General features: G+C 44.0%; 1 protein-coding gene across 1 annotated transcript in view; it reads right to left on the bottom strand.

Annotated features, from left to right (window-relative positions):
* ablim3 (actin binding LIM protein family, member 3) overlaps nucleotides 1–16,724 on the bottom strand; it is a 43,208-nt gene extending 26,484 nt beyond the window's left edge. Inside the window, exons 1-2 of the mRNA XM_071517671.1 lie at nucleotides 16,603–16,724; nucleotides 6,516–6,653 (exon numbers count right to left, since the gene is read on the bottom strand). Coding sequence (XP_071373772.1) covers nucleotides 6,516–6,653; nucleotides 16,603–16,615 — 151 coding nt within the window. The 5' untranslated portion in view covers nucleotides 16,616–16,724. The remainder of the gene's footprint in view (nucleotides 1–6,515; nucleotides 6,654–16,602) is intronic.
* Nucleotides 16,725–17,728: the final 1,004 nt, after the last annotated feature.

Genomic DNA, 17,728 nt, shown 5'->3' on the forward strand with positions numbered 1-17,728 from the left:
TTGGGTATTTATCTCCAGCCAACAGACGCAATTAAAATTCCCTCCTCAAAGTCGGCCTGGGCCGGAACCCCAAAATAGTCCCAACACTCCCGGTCCCCCTCCTCCCGCTCTCTTCCTCTGTCTTTCCGTTTCCAGTCTGCCTCTAAATCTTTGTGGCTCTGCACACAAAGCTCTCCACTTTATCTCACTTTACACCCTCTTTTCCCTCCATTACAAGGCTGCACCTCCGCTCAACCTTCCTCCCTCTCTTTCAGTACCTCCCTCTGTCTCCCCTCTCGCCCAAATCCCCACCCGTCTCTCTCTCTCGCACTCGCACTCTTCCCTCAGCTCATTATACCGCTGTTAGGTCTTCATAATGTGCCATTAAGTAAATGGACATGCTCTGTACAGTGCGTCAAAGTAGCCCGCTACACATTCTAATTGTTTTACTGCTGCTGTCAACACTATGCTAATTTCCAAGGCTTTTTTTAAGAGGACAGGGGCAACCACACACACACACACACACACACACACACACAATCACAAATACACTGGTGCAGTAGAGGGGCATGTACAACCAGAGTCAGTGGCAAGTCTCAGCAGGGGGGGCACTCACGTATTCACCCCCACATCTGTGCTACCGATGTGGGGCCCGGGTTTCTCTGCCCTCCCCCTGTCCCCCGGATCTGAGCCCCTCTGACTGGAGGAAACAGGGAACACTTCAAGTGTAAATAATGTGTTTTCTCAAGTTGTGCCAAAACACAGGGTGGGAGGAGAAGCAGTCAGACAGACAGGAAGAGGAGAGACAGAAACAGAGAAAAAGAGAGACAGAGAGAGGCAGAGAAAAAAAAAACAGATAGTAAGACAAAACAGAGGGAGATGTGGTCGTAGAAAAAGGGCAAGAGGAGAGCAGGCAGGCGAGCAGTTAAAGGGTAAAGAAGAGAGCGATAGTACGTGAGTGACAAGGCTCCCCTGGCATTTGGCTGCGGTAGGTGATGGAGACAGATGGTTGCCCAGTGGAGTCCCTCCATACCACCAGACCAGCCTGCTGCTGAGGTCTTCAGCTTTTAACCCACTAAGGGCTGATGAGAGACTACTCTGAGGGGAAAACTGCAGTGAATTAGAATCAGTGATCACACACACACACACACACACATACACAGACATCCAGAGATAACTGAGCTGCTCGTGGACGAAGAAGAGAGGAGGCCTGATAATAAGCAGTGAGGTCCCGCAGATTAGAACGAGCAATAACAAAAAAATGTCAGCTCTACATGCAGATGGATATGCACAGATGGACTGTGGTAGTGTCTGTGTGTGTGTGTGCGTGTGTGTGTGTGTGTGTGTGTGTGTGTGTGTGTTTGTCCATCACAGCAGGGGTTGTTGCTTAATGATCCTCTTTATCATTCTGAAATCAGTGCTTTGGTGAGCCAGACACTTGCACACTTAAGCAGCTCCCCCTTGCCATAGCACACACACACACACACACACACACACACACACACACACACACACACACACACACGCACACTTAAAGACAATAAAGGCAGGGCGTCAGTGTGTGTAAATCCCCCAGGACGGTGATGCTTGAGAGAGACAAGCGGAGGGATAATCCCTGTCATCTATCCCGGATCCTGGAGAGTCGTCGGGGAAAAGCACCGCTGCCTGCCTTGCTGCCTTCTCCCCTCGCCGGAATGTCTCCCTAGCAACCAGCCGTTGGCGTGGTGATTGGACCAGCGTGCCAGTGGTTGCCATAGCTACAGGAAGCTCCCCTTCCCTGTAACCCCCCCCCCCCCCCTTTTCCGTGCTCTATGTCTCTCTTTCTGTTTCTCCTCCTCACCTCTCTTTCCCTTTCTTTCTTTGTTTCTCTTCATCCTTTCTCTCTATCTCTCTCTCTCTCTCTCTCTCTCTCTCTCTCTCTCTCTCTCTGTCTCTCTCGCTCTCTCTTTCTCGCCTTCAGAGAGCAGAGCAGCGGTACAGTAGATTGATGTTATTAACACAGAGGTTGAGTGATGGGGGCTAATGGCATCCAAAGGGAGGCCAGACAGAGCTAAAATGATTCTGCAGAGAAAGACACAAAGACAGCGCAATTTGCAGGAGCCCTGCTGAGAACACTGGAAACAGAAAGGCAGCGTTAACGGAGCAGTCAAGAAGTATTTATCTGACCTTTCAGTGTAAATCTGCTCTTCTCTTTGGTACGGCTTTATAGGACCATGTAAAAATCTGTTTTGTCTCAGAAAATAATAAATAACTACTGGGAGCAGCTTGGCGGTTTGGAGAGAAGCGTGGGTGTGTGTCTGGGTGTGTGTGTGTATGTGCGTGAGTGTGTTTGTGCCAGCGTCTGTGTCTATATTTGCGTCTGTACATTTGTGTCTAACAGTGTGTTTGTCAGCGTGTAAATTTTGCCAGCGCTGCCGCACGTAAAAATGTGCGCTCGCATGATTATGCGTTTGCATGCGGGTGTGTGTGCGTGCGCTTGTGTGTGAGTGTTTGCGCTCGTGCTGCTGACAGACCCTGCTGCTTCTGTTGGAATCCAAGAGTGCCACTTATGCTTCGGAGGCAGGGGAAATGTGGTCACTATGTCATTAGGCCAGTATGCAGGATTCAGCCCCACTGCCGGTAATACAACACCACATCATACATACTGCACTAGTGCTATGGGACACACACAATAATCCCCCCCCCCTTTCCTCTATGTCTACAGTTGATACATCAATCTGTGAGCTGGCTTCTGGCTTCAGCATTTTCCACAGACTTCTGTCTTGGGCTGATTGCATGGCTGCTTCTCCATGCTATAATCAGCTGCTGTATAATGGGCTCAAATGAGAGGTTAAATGCACATGATTAGTGTTCTGTTCTTTCTCTGACTAATGCATGAGAAAGGAATTATGATAATGCGGCATCCGGAAGCTAATGTGGCTTGATAAAGTGTGGGGAGAGATAAGAGGAGGATAAAACGAGAGAGACGAGATGGATGGATGTACAGTATTTGTACATGCTCGTTGCTTGTGTGTGTGTGTGAGTGTAATGTGTGCAAAGTTTAATATAGCTCTGAGTGTGTAGTCATTGTCTGCCTGTTTTCGATAATGTATGTTAGGAAGAGTCAATCTTATTCAGAGGGCCACAGTCAGAGCTGTGGAACTGAAAGGGAAGAGAGAGATGAAGAAGGGAAGACAGAGGAAGAAAGAAAGACGGAAGAAAAGGGGATGGGCGCTAACTAGGATTTAATGTCATGGCTTCATAGTGAAAATGAATGGACTGAGGCACACACAATATCATTGGTCAAGGTCAATAAACTGGGTGCAAAAATCTCACAACAAAGGAAGGTGTGAAATGCTGCAACATGGCCCAATCACATAAAGTCCATAAACACATCCGACAGATAAGACGACTGGCGATTGACAATAGTGGATTGACAATTTAGTGCAATGGCAGAGTTTAACCATTAGTCTCCAAATCACATGCTCTGCACGCCAATGTCATACTGTCCCAAGATGAGAAATTGATTTCATGCTTGGGTGACTGTCATCAGGAAAGAGAGAAAGAAAGGGAGAAAGGGAGAGAGAGAGAGAGAAAGAAATCCTATCTTTTATCCTGCTATTGCATTCGCAGCCATTCAGCCTCAGAAAAGATACGGGGGAACTAATGGAAAGCAAACACAGACAATAGAGAAGAGATGGAGTTTATAAAGTAAAAAAAAAAAAAACATGTAGCATGTTTGTGTGGGAGGGGTTGGGGTTACACACCGAACAATACCAGCTTTAGAAAACTGCTTGCTGTGCAGAGGCCCATAGTGCTACAGGATAGTGTATTATGGGTAGGGATGTGGTAGAGGCTGGTCACACAATAGTGCCCCACTGCCTCATGGGAGGGAGGCTTGAGCAGATCTATCTGGAACATGAGAGAAGAGAAGCAAAGCCTGGTGTCTTTAACATGATGATTATCAATGGGACTTTTCCATTACTGTAAAACGACTGTGGGTGAAGTGGCTGAGAGGGAGAGACGTCGTGAGAGAAATAAAGGAACATAGGAAGAGAAAGTGAGATTAAGAGTGGCGTTACACTAAACTGATGATGTAATGTTTAGGTGACACAAACAGCACCCCCATCCCCCCTCTCTTTCTCTTTTCTTCTCTCTTCCTGTGTTCACCCCCCTTTTTCTCTGGGGCACGGAATAGGGCTTTCCTATTGGCTAATAGCACCACAGAGATGCTGAGAATATCCACCAACCAGGGCCCGGGTGCCCCTTCACACCGTTACCACAGCAACCCCTCACAACCACTGTAAGTGTGCATGTGTGTGTCCGTGAGTGCGTGCACACATGTATGGATGAGCGTGCCTGTGCATGCGAGTGCATGTGTGTGATGCCTACGTTTAGGGAACATATCATAACAACCCGTCTCCAATGAATAAGCTTTCAATGAGTTTATCTACTGTAGAACAGCTGTGCGCTGTACAGCATTGTAGCAGAGCGGGCGAGCATCACAACTTATTCAGTTCCTTCTCCTCTACAACAGCTGCTAAGGATCTGACTTAAATGAGAATATCACTCAATTCCGGCTTTGAAATATGTTATTGCTATCATCCAGGATGGTTTGCACTGCAAAGTCGTTTTCTTAAAACAAGTGAAAAACAATTAGCCAATGGGGTTTGATAATTTCACTTGTTCACTTTCACTTGAATATGAGACTAAATGTTGTTAAGATGGACATTTTGTGCTAGACTATAATCACTACTACCCTATCCTCTTTGATCTTCAACCTCATAAAGAATAAATTGGAAGAGATGGAAAATGTGACTGTTACAGCAGCCAGCAGGATTTTCAAGGGAAAAGTTGAGATCTACTTTTCACAACTGCAAACAAGTCAGTTACGGGCCTTCAAAAGATAGATGACAGCATTTTCCCCTGGCTCCTTGTCAGAATATTCAAAAAATCAAACTCTCCCTATTCAGTTACAAAATAATTGTGAAGCATTTTCTTACTAAACAATATTTGTATGACTTATAAAACAGATCTGTTGTACGTTGATAAAATAGGTCTACTGAGGATTGTACAAAATAATAGCTTCTGCAGAAAGGCTCTACACACACCCAGTTACACTGTAACCCCAATTTGAATGATGGCTTCAGTCTGCTTTTTCATAGTCCTGCAGTCAAAAAGAGCCAATTATTGCTTTCTGTAGATCTTGACTGAGCAGAAGGTGAAATAGCATGAGTCAGCTATCTTGTAATTACATTATTACAATTATTTTGCAGGGAGAAGATTTCATATTCTGATCTAAAATAGAGGATCCAAGCTTTCTGACACCAAGAAAATATATACTTCTGAGTCATTTTCATTGAATAAATTAGCGTATTTTAAAGCGGGACACTTATAGAGAAGATTGGGCCAAGCTCACTTGCTAATTGGCGTCAGTGGTCCAGCAGCTTATTTAAGTGTACAAGTATTTGAAGCTTTCAAACTCAACTCGCCATAATCAGCCCTAATATCTTAAGTTAATTTTAGTTCACATAGTCAGAATTTTTGTGAAAATAATGTATCACTACCTATCTAATTTGGTACTTGTTTAAGAAAGTTAAGCCTACTTAACGAACCCCTCCATACTTTTTTGCCTTCATCGATGCAGGAACAGCTGCAGAACAAAATAGGACAGAGGAAAGTCATCCCTCAAATGACTGGAAGATAACTGACTGATGACTGATTGACTGGTTGATTGATTAAGGTACATTTAGGTTTAGAAATGTTAGTGCTTACAGAATACTAAGCACACTTGCTCCAGGCTATACACCAGCATGACATGACAAATACAATTCCTCGGCTCTCTGGTTTCTAGTTGTGGAGAAGAGTTGTTCATGTTCAGAGATACTGACTGGACTGTCAAAAACAATGAGAATGACTTATGGAACTACTTAAAAGGAAGGATATCCCTCTTTCAAAACATTACAAAAGAGTAAGGGACCCTACAATATCCCTGTCGTAAGTGGATTGTGTGATTGTCATTATTATACTGCAGTGTTCACCTGTAGCAGTGAAAAGCTGGCTGTGACTGTCTCATTAGACCACAGAACAAGAAGGAACCCCCCCCCCCCCAGCTGCCAGTGCAATAACAAGCCACCTTAGTAGGAGCCTGAGTCCCCTGCAAGGCTCCTCTGATCCAGTCCAATCCCCACACTGGGCTATTAGTGGTGCTCAGCATGTACAGTAGGAGATGGATGAGTGAGGGGCAACATATCTGTATATTTGTATATTATCTGTATATATCTGTATATTTCTGTGTGTGTGTGTGTGTGTGTGTGTGTGTGTGTGTGTGTGTGTAGGGGAGGGTAAGGTTGCAACGAGGATGGATGTCTTGTTACTTGTTCACCACCGGAATGTGAGTCCCAGTCTGTGTATCTGTAACAGCTCTAGCGAACAGGACCACCCCTGCCCCGGGACTTTCCAAGACAACACCCACCTGTGTGATCATTACCACTTTGTTTGTCAACTCCAACACTCTATGCGATGCTAGGCGGATCAGGTTGCTGTCTAAGTCTTACCTGTGCAGGTGAAACACTTGACGTGAAAGTGGGTGTCTTGGACTCGCACCACCTCTCCCTTACACACCTCCCGACAACGCTGGCACCGGATTGGTCCAGAGCTCCGCTCACTGCCCGTCAAGCCGTGCTGATAGGATGCTGCTGAAGACAGAAACACATGCCTTTACATTTTTATCTTAAACTAAAAGAAAACATAAAAACATAATTTCTTAACCCTACAAAACCCTTTTCTTTGATTCAATGTCATATTCAGAAACTGAACATAATGCTATTCTATCTGTAAAAATATCCATCATTGGAACTGGTGCCATCCTGAGTAAAGTGAAGACCATTGGACTGTGTGGAGTTCACACAATAAGATCAGTGTGTAGCTCTGTCAACACTTGTTCTGAAGCTGTGAGGTCTGACACCTCTGTAAGCTGGGTAAGCTCCAGGCTTTCTCTCCCGCTGTCTCTATTTTTTCTCCCACTCTCACATCCACATACACGCAGGTACACACACACACACGCAAACACACACTGCTGTGTCAGGTTAGAAAGTGGATGGATCCCCTTACCTCATTATGCATTAGCTTACATGTCAGACTCCCACAAGCCCGATAGCTATTTCACACAGTCAGAAAAGCATGCTCTTGCATACGCTCCTCGCGATAATGGGATGAACGCCGCCGCTTGTAAGAAAGGCTAAAGCGCTAGATTAAGTCAATATTAAATGAGTGAAGACAGTGGGTTTATGTGAGACCTCTTAGGCCATAAGGGGCTCTAGAAAATTCCCTCTTCTCCTCAGGGCTAAAAATGAATTCTCTAGCATCCATAAGCAGAGACATGAGATTCAGACAAACAGCCTCCCAATACTGAGTGTGGTAGAACAGCTGGGTTCACAATATCTTATTTAGCTCCATCTTCTTTAAGGAGCATCTGAGTGCTCCTACACTTGGTGGAAGGGGTATAATGGCAGGGTAACCAGCTGGCCCTGCTATCTCCCTGAATAGCTGACTTGAGGACTTTGCTGTTTCAGGCAGAGCCGCACCAGAATATGTGCTGGCGTGACAGAGCTGCTGAATCCATTTCACTGAGTGAACCTCAGAGGACTCAGAGCACTTAAAGGCCTTGCATGCATCATAGCCTGTGCACCCTTTGCATGCTCCGAGCATGACAATTGTGTATGCATAGTCTATGTGATCGAGTGTGAGTGCATTCATCCGTGGGTGCAAGAGAGAATGTAGGCATAACTTCAGTTGTTTATTTTCCTGTTCAGGACAGAGCTGTGGGTACTGGAAATATGCAAGCATGATTAATTCCCACTCCCAATCTCCCACATTCAACTCTCTATTAGTTCATTGTTTCCCTCACAATGCTGGCAGCACCACTGGGACCCACTACCCAGCCCGATAAGTGCCCAGCCACTGGTTCAAATAATGACACACCCTTTCATGTGTCTGTGTGTGTGTGTGTGTGTGAGAGAGACAAAAGACAAGGCAAGAGAAAGTAATCTCTGATTGCCATAAAACCTAATGAGCAACAATAATCCATCAGGTGTGAACAAGTGATAATGGGAACTAATGGCAGGAACCAGCAAGCTTGTTGTGCCAACACCTACCGGAAACACGCAGGACATTCAACTATACTACTGACCTTTTGAAAGCAAGCAAAAACAAATGGTAAAGTATAACTTCCCCTGCCTTTCGGCAGCAACATAATCACACTCCTCCCAAAATTTCCTGATCTTATTGTGTATTTCACACCTGCAGCAGGAAATTAAGCCATTGTTTTGTATTTTCTCTATGTAGAGCAGGACAGTGCACAACAATGTAATCTAATTAAGGTCCCTAATCTGCTGCCGTTTGGTGACTTGGTCAGTAGGTAACCTGAGCTTTGCATGAATGTGTGCCAGAGGTGAGGCGAGGAGGCAAAGTTGCATGAATGGAACAACACACATGGAAACAAAACAAAGTGCCAAATGGTTATAAGAGGATCAACACAATGCCGAAAATATCCAGGCATTAGCATTTTCAAGGCAGGGAAGAGAGGAATAGCAAGGATTCTTTAATAATAATGTGATACCACCCTGATGCCTCTGAATTACTGTTGCTCTTCCTTCGTTCAGCAGTGAGTACAGAAGTGATAACTTGGTTTAGGTTTGTGCAAACAGCCAGCAATAAGAAGGAACAAGAAGGGTCTCTTACACACTATATTTCAAACCCAAATTAATCCATTTTCAAACATATTTTAATCAATAAAATGCACATTTAACTTGTTGAATGTGCATGCAAAAAGCCACTCATTAGCATTAAACGCAGGTGGATAATCTGCTCAGAAGCTGAAGAATTATGTAACTCTATCCAATAGTGTCAGTGTTCACATCCATTGAAAGCAGCCAAGCTCTCCCTGTCTAAACCCATTATAGAGCCGTTGAATAACCCTCCATCCTCCCCCATGCTGAGGTGTTGAGTCACTCTGTTCTAATGATAGCTACCAGTCTACAGGTGTAACCCACTGACTCCAGATCAGTGGTGAGCGCCCCAGGAGGCTACAACCTCCAGCAGACAGGTGATACGAACAGGCCCAGGGTCAAAGAGGCCGACGGTATCCTCAGGGACTGAGAGGCTGCTGCTATTTCTGCCCCCGACCTGAAAGCCCCGGGAAAGAGCATGCTGGGAGCTCAGTCACACGGGATGCTGGGAGATTGGACGTGACAAGCCCCGCCCCCGCTCTCCTCTCCCACAACACAGAGAGAGAGAGAGGAGTGAAGAACACGGCAGAGAATGAGAGAGGAGCGATAGAAAGACCACGTGGATTTATGATGGATTATTAAAGGAAAATTTCATGCTCAGATACTCTCACACTGTTATATATCATCAATCTGTGATGTTCAATGCATCCCAGGAGTTATTTTGTGATGAAACATTCTAATTTACATTTTTGTTGTACCCACTTTCCCTCAACCTGTCTCATCTACTTCTCCTTAGTGGTTTCCTACATTGCCTAGAATGACTTGATGATGTTGATGACCAACAACCCCCAGAGAACGGGTGTGAACTTGTTCCATTTAGCTGCAGGTTGTACGTGACCAGAGTAAAGTTAGCTTGATATTGGATGGTTAGCTAGATATTCTGCGGATATATTTTCTCAAATATTGAAAGCAGTTATAAATTGTTCTTTCTCTTCCAGTAATGACAAATATGTTCGACAATGTGTTTTTCCTTGTATGCTTTACAAGTTATTGAAGGTGAAAAAACAAACATCCACCAAATATCTAATATCAAGCTAACTTTACTCCAGTCACGTACAACCCACACCTAAACGGAACAAGTTCACATCCGTTCTCTGGGGGTTGTCAAAAGTCATTCTGGGCAATGTAGGAAACCACTAACCGAAGGAGAAGTAGATGAGGCAGGTTGAGTGAAAGTGGGTACAACAAAATTGTATCACAAAATAACTCATGGGAGTTTTTACATGTAGGTGGTGAGTACAATAGCCATAGTGCTAGCTGTCGTTGCCAGTCGAGAAAAAGCGAGAGTTGCACACCTTATGGCAACATATCTTGTGGCTGCATTGCATTATGGTCTATTGAGGATACTATCGGTAAAAAAATTGGTATCTCTTCCTCTTCTACAATGAATTCTCTCCACATTTCTCCGTATGATTGTTGAACGTCGGTGCAAAATGGTTGAGAAATTAGCCGGACTGGCACCGAAACCTGGCCTTTACCGTTGGTTTTTGACACAGCTGACTTTTTTCTGCTATCAAACTATATTCTAACTGCACTGTAAATATCTTGATGTGACGTCACACCATCTACGTTTAGTCACTTATCTGTGGGAAGAAAAATACACCTTCAAACAAAAAAATGGATCCAAAAATGCAAAATACATCACCAACGGCTGTTTTTACAGTGTTAAAGCATTTTAGGGTGGATTTTTCCTTTAAGAATAGAACATTTTGGACCCAATGAGGTGGTCATTTATAATAGGAAGTGACTCATTTAAAATCAATACTGGTGATGTCAGAAAAACACTGGCAAATTGCCTATACTTTGATAAAACAGCATAAAGTGCACAATACGTTTTCGCAAAACAATATGTCCTCTGTGTGTGATATAATGCAGCCAATGATCAGGTCTCTCTCTCTCTCTCTCTCTCTCTCTCTCTCTCTCTCGCCGTCTCTCTCTCCCTTTGTCTCTCTGTCAGGACCTTGGAGAGGATCGTTCATCAGAGTGTCCAGTGACATCACATACATACTGTCATTCTATGGAGAGAGAGAGAGGTCAAAGTGTTACTGACAGTCTGAATGATCACTCAATCCCACCAGAAGCCAAGGTCATGGAGCGAGCAGCCTGGAGGACGCAACATACACACACTACAACACAGCCGCTGTGGAGTGGCTTAGGGTTGAATGAGTCTGATGTTGATTCTGTCCATTCTAATGAAATTATAGGAAGGCCATGGCTTACAGATGGAACAACTTGAATTGAACGTTGTCTCTACTTATTCAAATTCATTTCTGCAAGGACTTTCACTATTTTACAAAAACATACAATACTGTGCTACAGTTGCCAAGGGATAATTGACACTGCCATCAAACAACAAAAACATACCTAATTTTTATTTTGTTGGCTTGTAAATAGATGTTTGGCCAGATGTAAATGACTGGATACGCATATTCATCTATGCGTGTCTGCATCTGTGACTGCATCTGTGCATATTCCTTCTCCCAGCTTTGTTCTGTGTGTTGTTGAACTAAGGCGTCTGGCGGCAGGAGTGATAAATGGTGTTTGGCTCTGGTTTGGACTGTTCACCAGATGAGGCAGAAGAGTATAGGAATCATATCTGATACGGCTCCCTGTCTATTCAACTCATACCCTTCATAAAACAGGAAAAACACAAACTCCCATGGGAACACTGCACAAAAATATCCATCATAACAAAGACGTTTAATTTAGTACCGAGTCTTAAAATCTTTAATAAAACAGGTGAAAAATCTCCAAATGGGATGACATCATTTTTCAAGTGTTTCCAAAGCAAATCATGTTTGTTTGAAGAATTTTCTTGAATCAAGTGACAAGCAATCCCCTTTATTTTGCTTTGTTTCAAAATATTGGCACTTGTTTCTAGAAATTTCCTGAAACAAGAGAAGCTCCATTTTGAAATAATGTAAAATTATTCTCAACCCCACTGGTAGAATTTTCCCTTGTTTAAAAGAAAAGTAAGCTCTTGAGACTCTAAGACTAAATGCAAGACATTTCTTGCAGTGAAGACTATATCTGCCTGCTCTTGACTTTCACACTATCATGCATTCAAATCGTACACCCTAATCATTAGAGTTGCATGAGACGCTGCACCTGTCTTTTTAAAGTTAAGGCAGGCAAGTGGGAATATTGTGTGTGAGAACACGCAGTCCCGATACACTGTGCTAAATTTCTCCTTGCATTTCTGATATGCTTTGTGTGATACTTGCAAACTCACTACACTACACCAGAGAGAGAGTCAGAGAGAGAGAGAGAGAGAGAGAGAGAGAGAGAGAGAGACTAATAAGGTGTCAGTGCTGCCAGTGATGTATCGGCTCTGCAGGTCCCCTCTAGTCCCTGAGCTCAATGATCAGTATATTGATTAGCGCGTGTTTTATCTCTCCCCTCAAATACACTTACCCCCCCCTTGCCCCCCCCCCACAAAAAAAAAGCACAAACCCTTGGAGAGATGGAGAGACAGAGGATGAACCTTGACAGATACACTGTGCACAAATGGCCTGATTTATCAATTTGTCCATGTATTGAACATTTTCAGTTGTTACCCTGAGGAAATGATCACATTGGTGTTTCACTGTGTGTGTGTGTGTGTGTGTGTGTGTGTGTGTGTGTGTGTGTGCCTGCGTGTGTGTGTGTGTGCCTGCATGCATGCATGTGTGTAACTACTGTATATTAGTCCGAGGTCCTTTCCACCAGAAACTAACCTGCTGCTCTCACAGACTCACCACTTCCACCAGCCAGGCAGAAAATAGGAGACTGACCGGACACACACACACACACACACACACACACACACACACACACACACAAACACACATAAAACCCAGTGACCATGAGAGATAGAAGGCCCAGAAGATGAAGAGAGACAGTCAGAGCTGTGTGTAATTACTCCGTGTGTGTCTATGGCCTCTGGGCTATCACACCCAATGTAGCGGAAAACACTGCACAGCACAGCCTAACAGGCCCATTCATGTCCAGACCTTGAGTGTGTTTAGAGCAGAGGAGAGCATATGTTTGACTAGGAGAAGAGAGAAGAAGGAGAGGAGAGGAGAGGAGAGGAGAGGAGAGGAGAGGAGAGGAGAGGAGAGGAGAGGAGAGGAGAGGAGAGAGGACAGGACTTCAGCTGTTCATTCCTCAGCTCCCATGCCTGCTGTGTTTTTGTGCCTGAAGCCAGAGTACTGACACATGTCACACCACCATCTGCTATGGAAGCGTATTGCATGCATAATTCAAATGGAAATGTTATATGTAAAATGGCCATGTGATCCTACATTTGAATTTAAATTTGTCACTTGTATGTGCAATTTTTGGCTCAAAATGAAAATTCAAATTCAATGTAATTTGCATTTGACAATTCCCATACTAGTATTGACATTTCATTTAAACAGAGATTTGCACGCTTTATTTTTAGCTTTATTCAAATGATGATGCAAATTGGAAAATTAAAATGTATTTCCCAAACTGCATAGATATGTTTCATGTGATTATGCAATAATGGTGTCAAAATTAGCCTATAATTGATATGTCATTTACCTTATATGGTTTTGCACTCTCTAATAGGGTGTTTTAGCTACATTTCATTATCAAAGACAATATTATGCTGTAAAGGTGGCAAAATGTAAACGCTTATCCAAATGTAAAAAGTGAAACAGTGCCTCCTGTCTTTGCCATTTAATATACTCGCCACTGCGCTGATTCCCTGGCAAAATGGAATTGCAAATGCATTTCGAGAGGACTGCATTAACATTGTCACAGGCGTCCACCTGTCAGTCATCCCATTAAGGCGGGTCTTGCGTTGGGCAATCGGAAGTAGTTCACAACGTGGGAAAGGAGAGAAGGCGGGGGGTTCCGTGAAGCTGGCCACAATATCATTTCCGGTTCTGTCGCCCGAAAGGTGGACGCCTGTGATAATGTTAATGCAGTCCTCTCCAAATGCATTTGTACGGAGCCCGGGCGTGGCCATCGGGAGAAAAATGATTTATGTGGTGGCCACGATTTACTGTAACGTGCGCACGATATGCAATTCGAGCTCTCGTTTTCTCTTTTTCGTGCGCATGAGATACAATTTGTTCCCTTGATCTGGTTAAAATGATCCCTCGTTTTGGTTTATTCGTGCGCACAAGATACAATTCGTGCCCTCGATTTCCTCTTTACGTGCACACGAATTGCCAAAACGTGCCCTTGAAATAGTGATATCGTGCTCTCGATATATATACATGCGCTCTTCACGAGCTTATAAAGAGTCAGTGCACATATTGGTGATTATGTTTAAATGTGGCGCTGTCCTGGGTGTGTTTACATGGCCTGAAAGTTAAGTGGCTAAATATGTTGCAATATTTGGGGGATATGCCTATGCAGTGTAAACAGACAATGGATATTAACATACCAAATCCTTACTAGGCCTATCTGCAATACCTAAAAGGTACCTTTTAAGTTGCATTTTTTCCTAAATTGCACAGTTTAACAAAATCGAGGGAACGAATTGTATCTCGTGTGCACAAATGGACTAAAACGTGCGCATGTTACAGTAAATCGTGGACTCGATATAAATTTTTTTTCTCTCCCAATGGCCACTCCCGGGCTCCGTACATTTGCAATTGCATTTTGCTAGGGAATCAGCGCAGTGGCGAGTGTATTAAATGGCAAAGACAGGAGGTGCTGTTTCGCTTTTTACATTTGGATAAGCATTTACATTTTGCCACCTTTACAGCATAATATTGTCTTTGATAATGAAATGTAGAGAGTGCAAAACCATATAAGGTAAATGACATATCAATTATAGGCTAATTTTGACACCATTATTGCATAATCACATGAAACATATCTATGCAGTTTGGGAAATACATTTTAATTTTCCAGTTTGCATCATCATTTGAATAAAGCTAAAAATAAAGCGTGCAAATCTCTGTTTAAATGAAATGTCAATACTAGTATAGGAATTGTCAAATGCAAATGACATTATTGAATTTTAATTTTAATTTTGAGCCAAAAACTAAAAACTGTACATACAAGTGGCAAATTTAAATTCAAATGTAGGATCACATGGCCATTTTACATATAACATTTCCATTTGAATTATGCATGCGATACGCTTCCATAATATGCCTGCTGTGACAGTGCAGACACACACACTTACATGCACACTCTCTCTCTCTCTCTCGCTCTCTCTCTCTCTCACACACACACTCTCACACACACACACACACACACACACACACACACACACACACACACACACACACACACACACACACACACACACACACCAACCTCTAATGTGTTATACCGTGTGTGTGTGTGTGCGTGTGCTACACAAGTCTGAGCTTCACACGAGCTTGTGACAGCTCTCCACATGGTGGCTGTGCTCCTCCCCCTCTCGTCAGCTGAGAAAAGCATTTTGAAGCTTAACAAAAGAATTTGAAACATTCTTTCTGGGCGAGCGGAGGAGCTGCAACGCCACGCCACACCACGCCACGCCACGCACGGCACGGGAACCCGGAGTCAGGCGAGGCTCGGCACCGGAGAGGGTTAAGAGCGCTGAATGAATAATGTAGAGCCACACAATGACAGGCGAGATTATGAATCATGCAATAATACCCGGTTCCTCCTGTACACACGGAGGACAGGGGAGGGAGGACAGGGAGCGCCTGACACCATCAGTTCGCAAAAGCACCTGGCACACATCAACTTCAGCCGGCCTTACTGGCAGCTACAGGGAGAGGAGAGGAATGTTTAAAAAGTCATCCCCATCTCCAGTGTTGCTTTTACTTGTCCGCCAGCTGTAGTTTCTGCTCAACCCTTCACTTCAGCCAGAGAGACCCAACCAGTCTGTCTTGTGACTTCTCTGAATGGAGAAATAACTTGTAAACACAAATACACAACAAAGGCACCAAATCAGGCACACAGAAGTACTGTACACACACACACTCACATCCACACGCTGACCTGCCCTGTAGGGAAAACCCTGATTCAGCTGACAGAGGATCAGGGTCACAGTCAGCTGATACGAGGTCGGCTTAGAATCATGCCAGCCCACGGGCTTTGCTGGGACCCAAGATAATCAGCTGGTCTGAGAAAAGCATGACGCCGGCCCTCGGGGGCTGTCTGACTTATTTCTCGTGGGCCGCGTCACAGTTAACTGAACTGAGACCAGCACCGGGGTCACGTCAGAAGACCTCCAGCCCGGGGCTTTCTAGTGCCTCCACGCCGCATTCGTCAGAGAGCCAGGTGGACTTTTACGAAGAGGCGACAGCTGAAGACTTGGGTGGTCTCACATGGTGGGGAAGAGGATGAGGAAGGTGTAAAGGAGGAGAGAGAGAGAGAGAGAGAGAGAGAGAGAGAGAGAGATGAAGGAGCAGGGAGAGTGGGAGCGAAGTGGGAGAAGGAGCAGACATAGGGAGACCCCAAGCAACAGCTGTTAGGAGGATGAAGAATCCCAAAAATGCTCCTCTAGGACTCTAGGAGCAAATGCTGCTGTGACCTCCAGATATACTTAGTTGTCCTATTACCTACTAAACCTGTTCAAAATCTAACAGAAGGGCTTCGTACAGTACACATCACTTTGCAAAGAGCCATTCTTTACACCAGGACAAAATTTAACCTGAATATACAATTAAATATAGGCCTATGTCTTCTGAATTCCAGAAATGAAATATTCCTGGGTTTTATAGGGAAGGGTAACTGCTAGAATTGAAACCTTCACTTCAAAATTGTTCAAAAATTGTGTTTTATCCTGACAGCTTCTGTAGTTTCTATTGTTTTACTTGGTATTTCTCTCTGCTCTCACCTAGGTATTGTCCTTGCGCTTCAAGTGGAGGGATTAAGCGCGCAAGAATGGACTTACCACTGGAACTCATGATGCCCAACGGTTCTTATCTAAAACAAAGTCGCTTCCTCGAAATTAATCCCATAAAGCACGAGGAGATATCTTCACCGGGCACTTTGTTCCTCGCAATTTGCGCGATTAAAAAGGCAATCCAGCGACCGTAGATGATGCTCCCCACTCAGCGCATCTCCGCAACACTGGTTCCAGTCAATTTTTGGACAAGGTGGACAGCTGAGCCAGAGGAGAAAGATAAGAAAAGAAAGGGGATGGATAAACGGATATATTCCCAGTGCTTATGAATCCCAAAAGGAGCTCCTGGTCTTGCTGTGTCGGAGGGTAGGATGTTGTTTGGAGGGAAACAGACACCAGTGACAATACAATGCTGCTCAGTCGCATTCCACCTTCACATTGTAGCTCCCGGCTGATTCCAGCTCCACCGTGTTCTCCCTGGCGGTGCGCTGTCACCGTGCGCTTTTCACCGCGTCAAGTCAGTCATAATAAACAACATGACTTCCGGTTTTAACTTTCAAAATAAAAGCTGTTGGATTTTTATTTATTTATTTATTTTAGATCCGACACATGCGTCTACATTTTTGGGGGTTTTATTTGAGCGTTCAAATATTATTTCATGTGTGTCCAAGCATTCTTTCATCAGAAAACACCATAGGCTACAATAATACACTATAATCTTTTTACTAGCTTATCTAGAGCTTCACCCGTATGATTCCAGTGAATGTTTTTTTTAGATGTTTTTGTTTTTGTTCTGTACACCTTAATACTTATAATTATTTTTGAGTGACAAATATATGCTTTTATTGTGAAAGCAAATGTGTCTAACTTCCGGTGTTACTCTCTCTCTCTCTCTCTCTCTCTCTCTCTCTCTATCTATCTATCTTCTCTCTCTCCATCCTGGGTTCAGCGACGTCACTCGCGACCGGACTGGAGCGCATTGGGGAGACCGTCCAACACACTGCAAAAAATGTCTATCATAAAAAGTAATTTAGTCTTATATTCGGTGTTGAAATCTTATTTTTTGTCTGAAAACAATGAAACAATCTGCCAGTGGGGTGAGATGATCCCACTTGTGTCCGAGGCAGTTTAGGAATTTCCTAGAGGCATCATCTTGAAACAAGGCAGAATATGG

The sequence above is a fragment of the Centroberyx affinis genome, unplaced genomic scaffold (genome assembly GCF_046629955.1).
Source record: "Centroberyx affinis isolate AG114_WGS23_722 - 3 ecotype Tasmania unplaced genomic scaffold, CSIRO-AGI_Caff_v1 ptg000514l_1, whole genome shotgun sequence".
NCBI lineage: Eukaryota > Metazoa > Chordata > Actinopteri > Beryciformes > Berycidae > Centroberyx > Centroberyx affinis.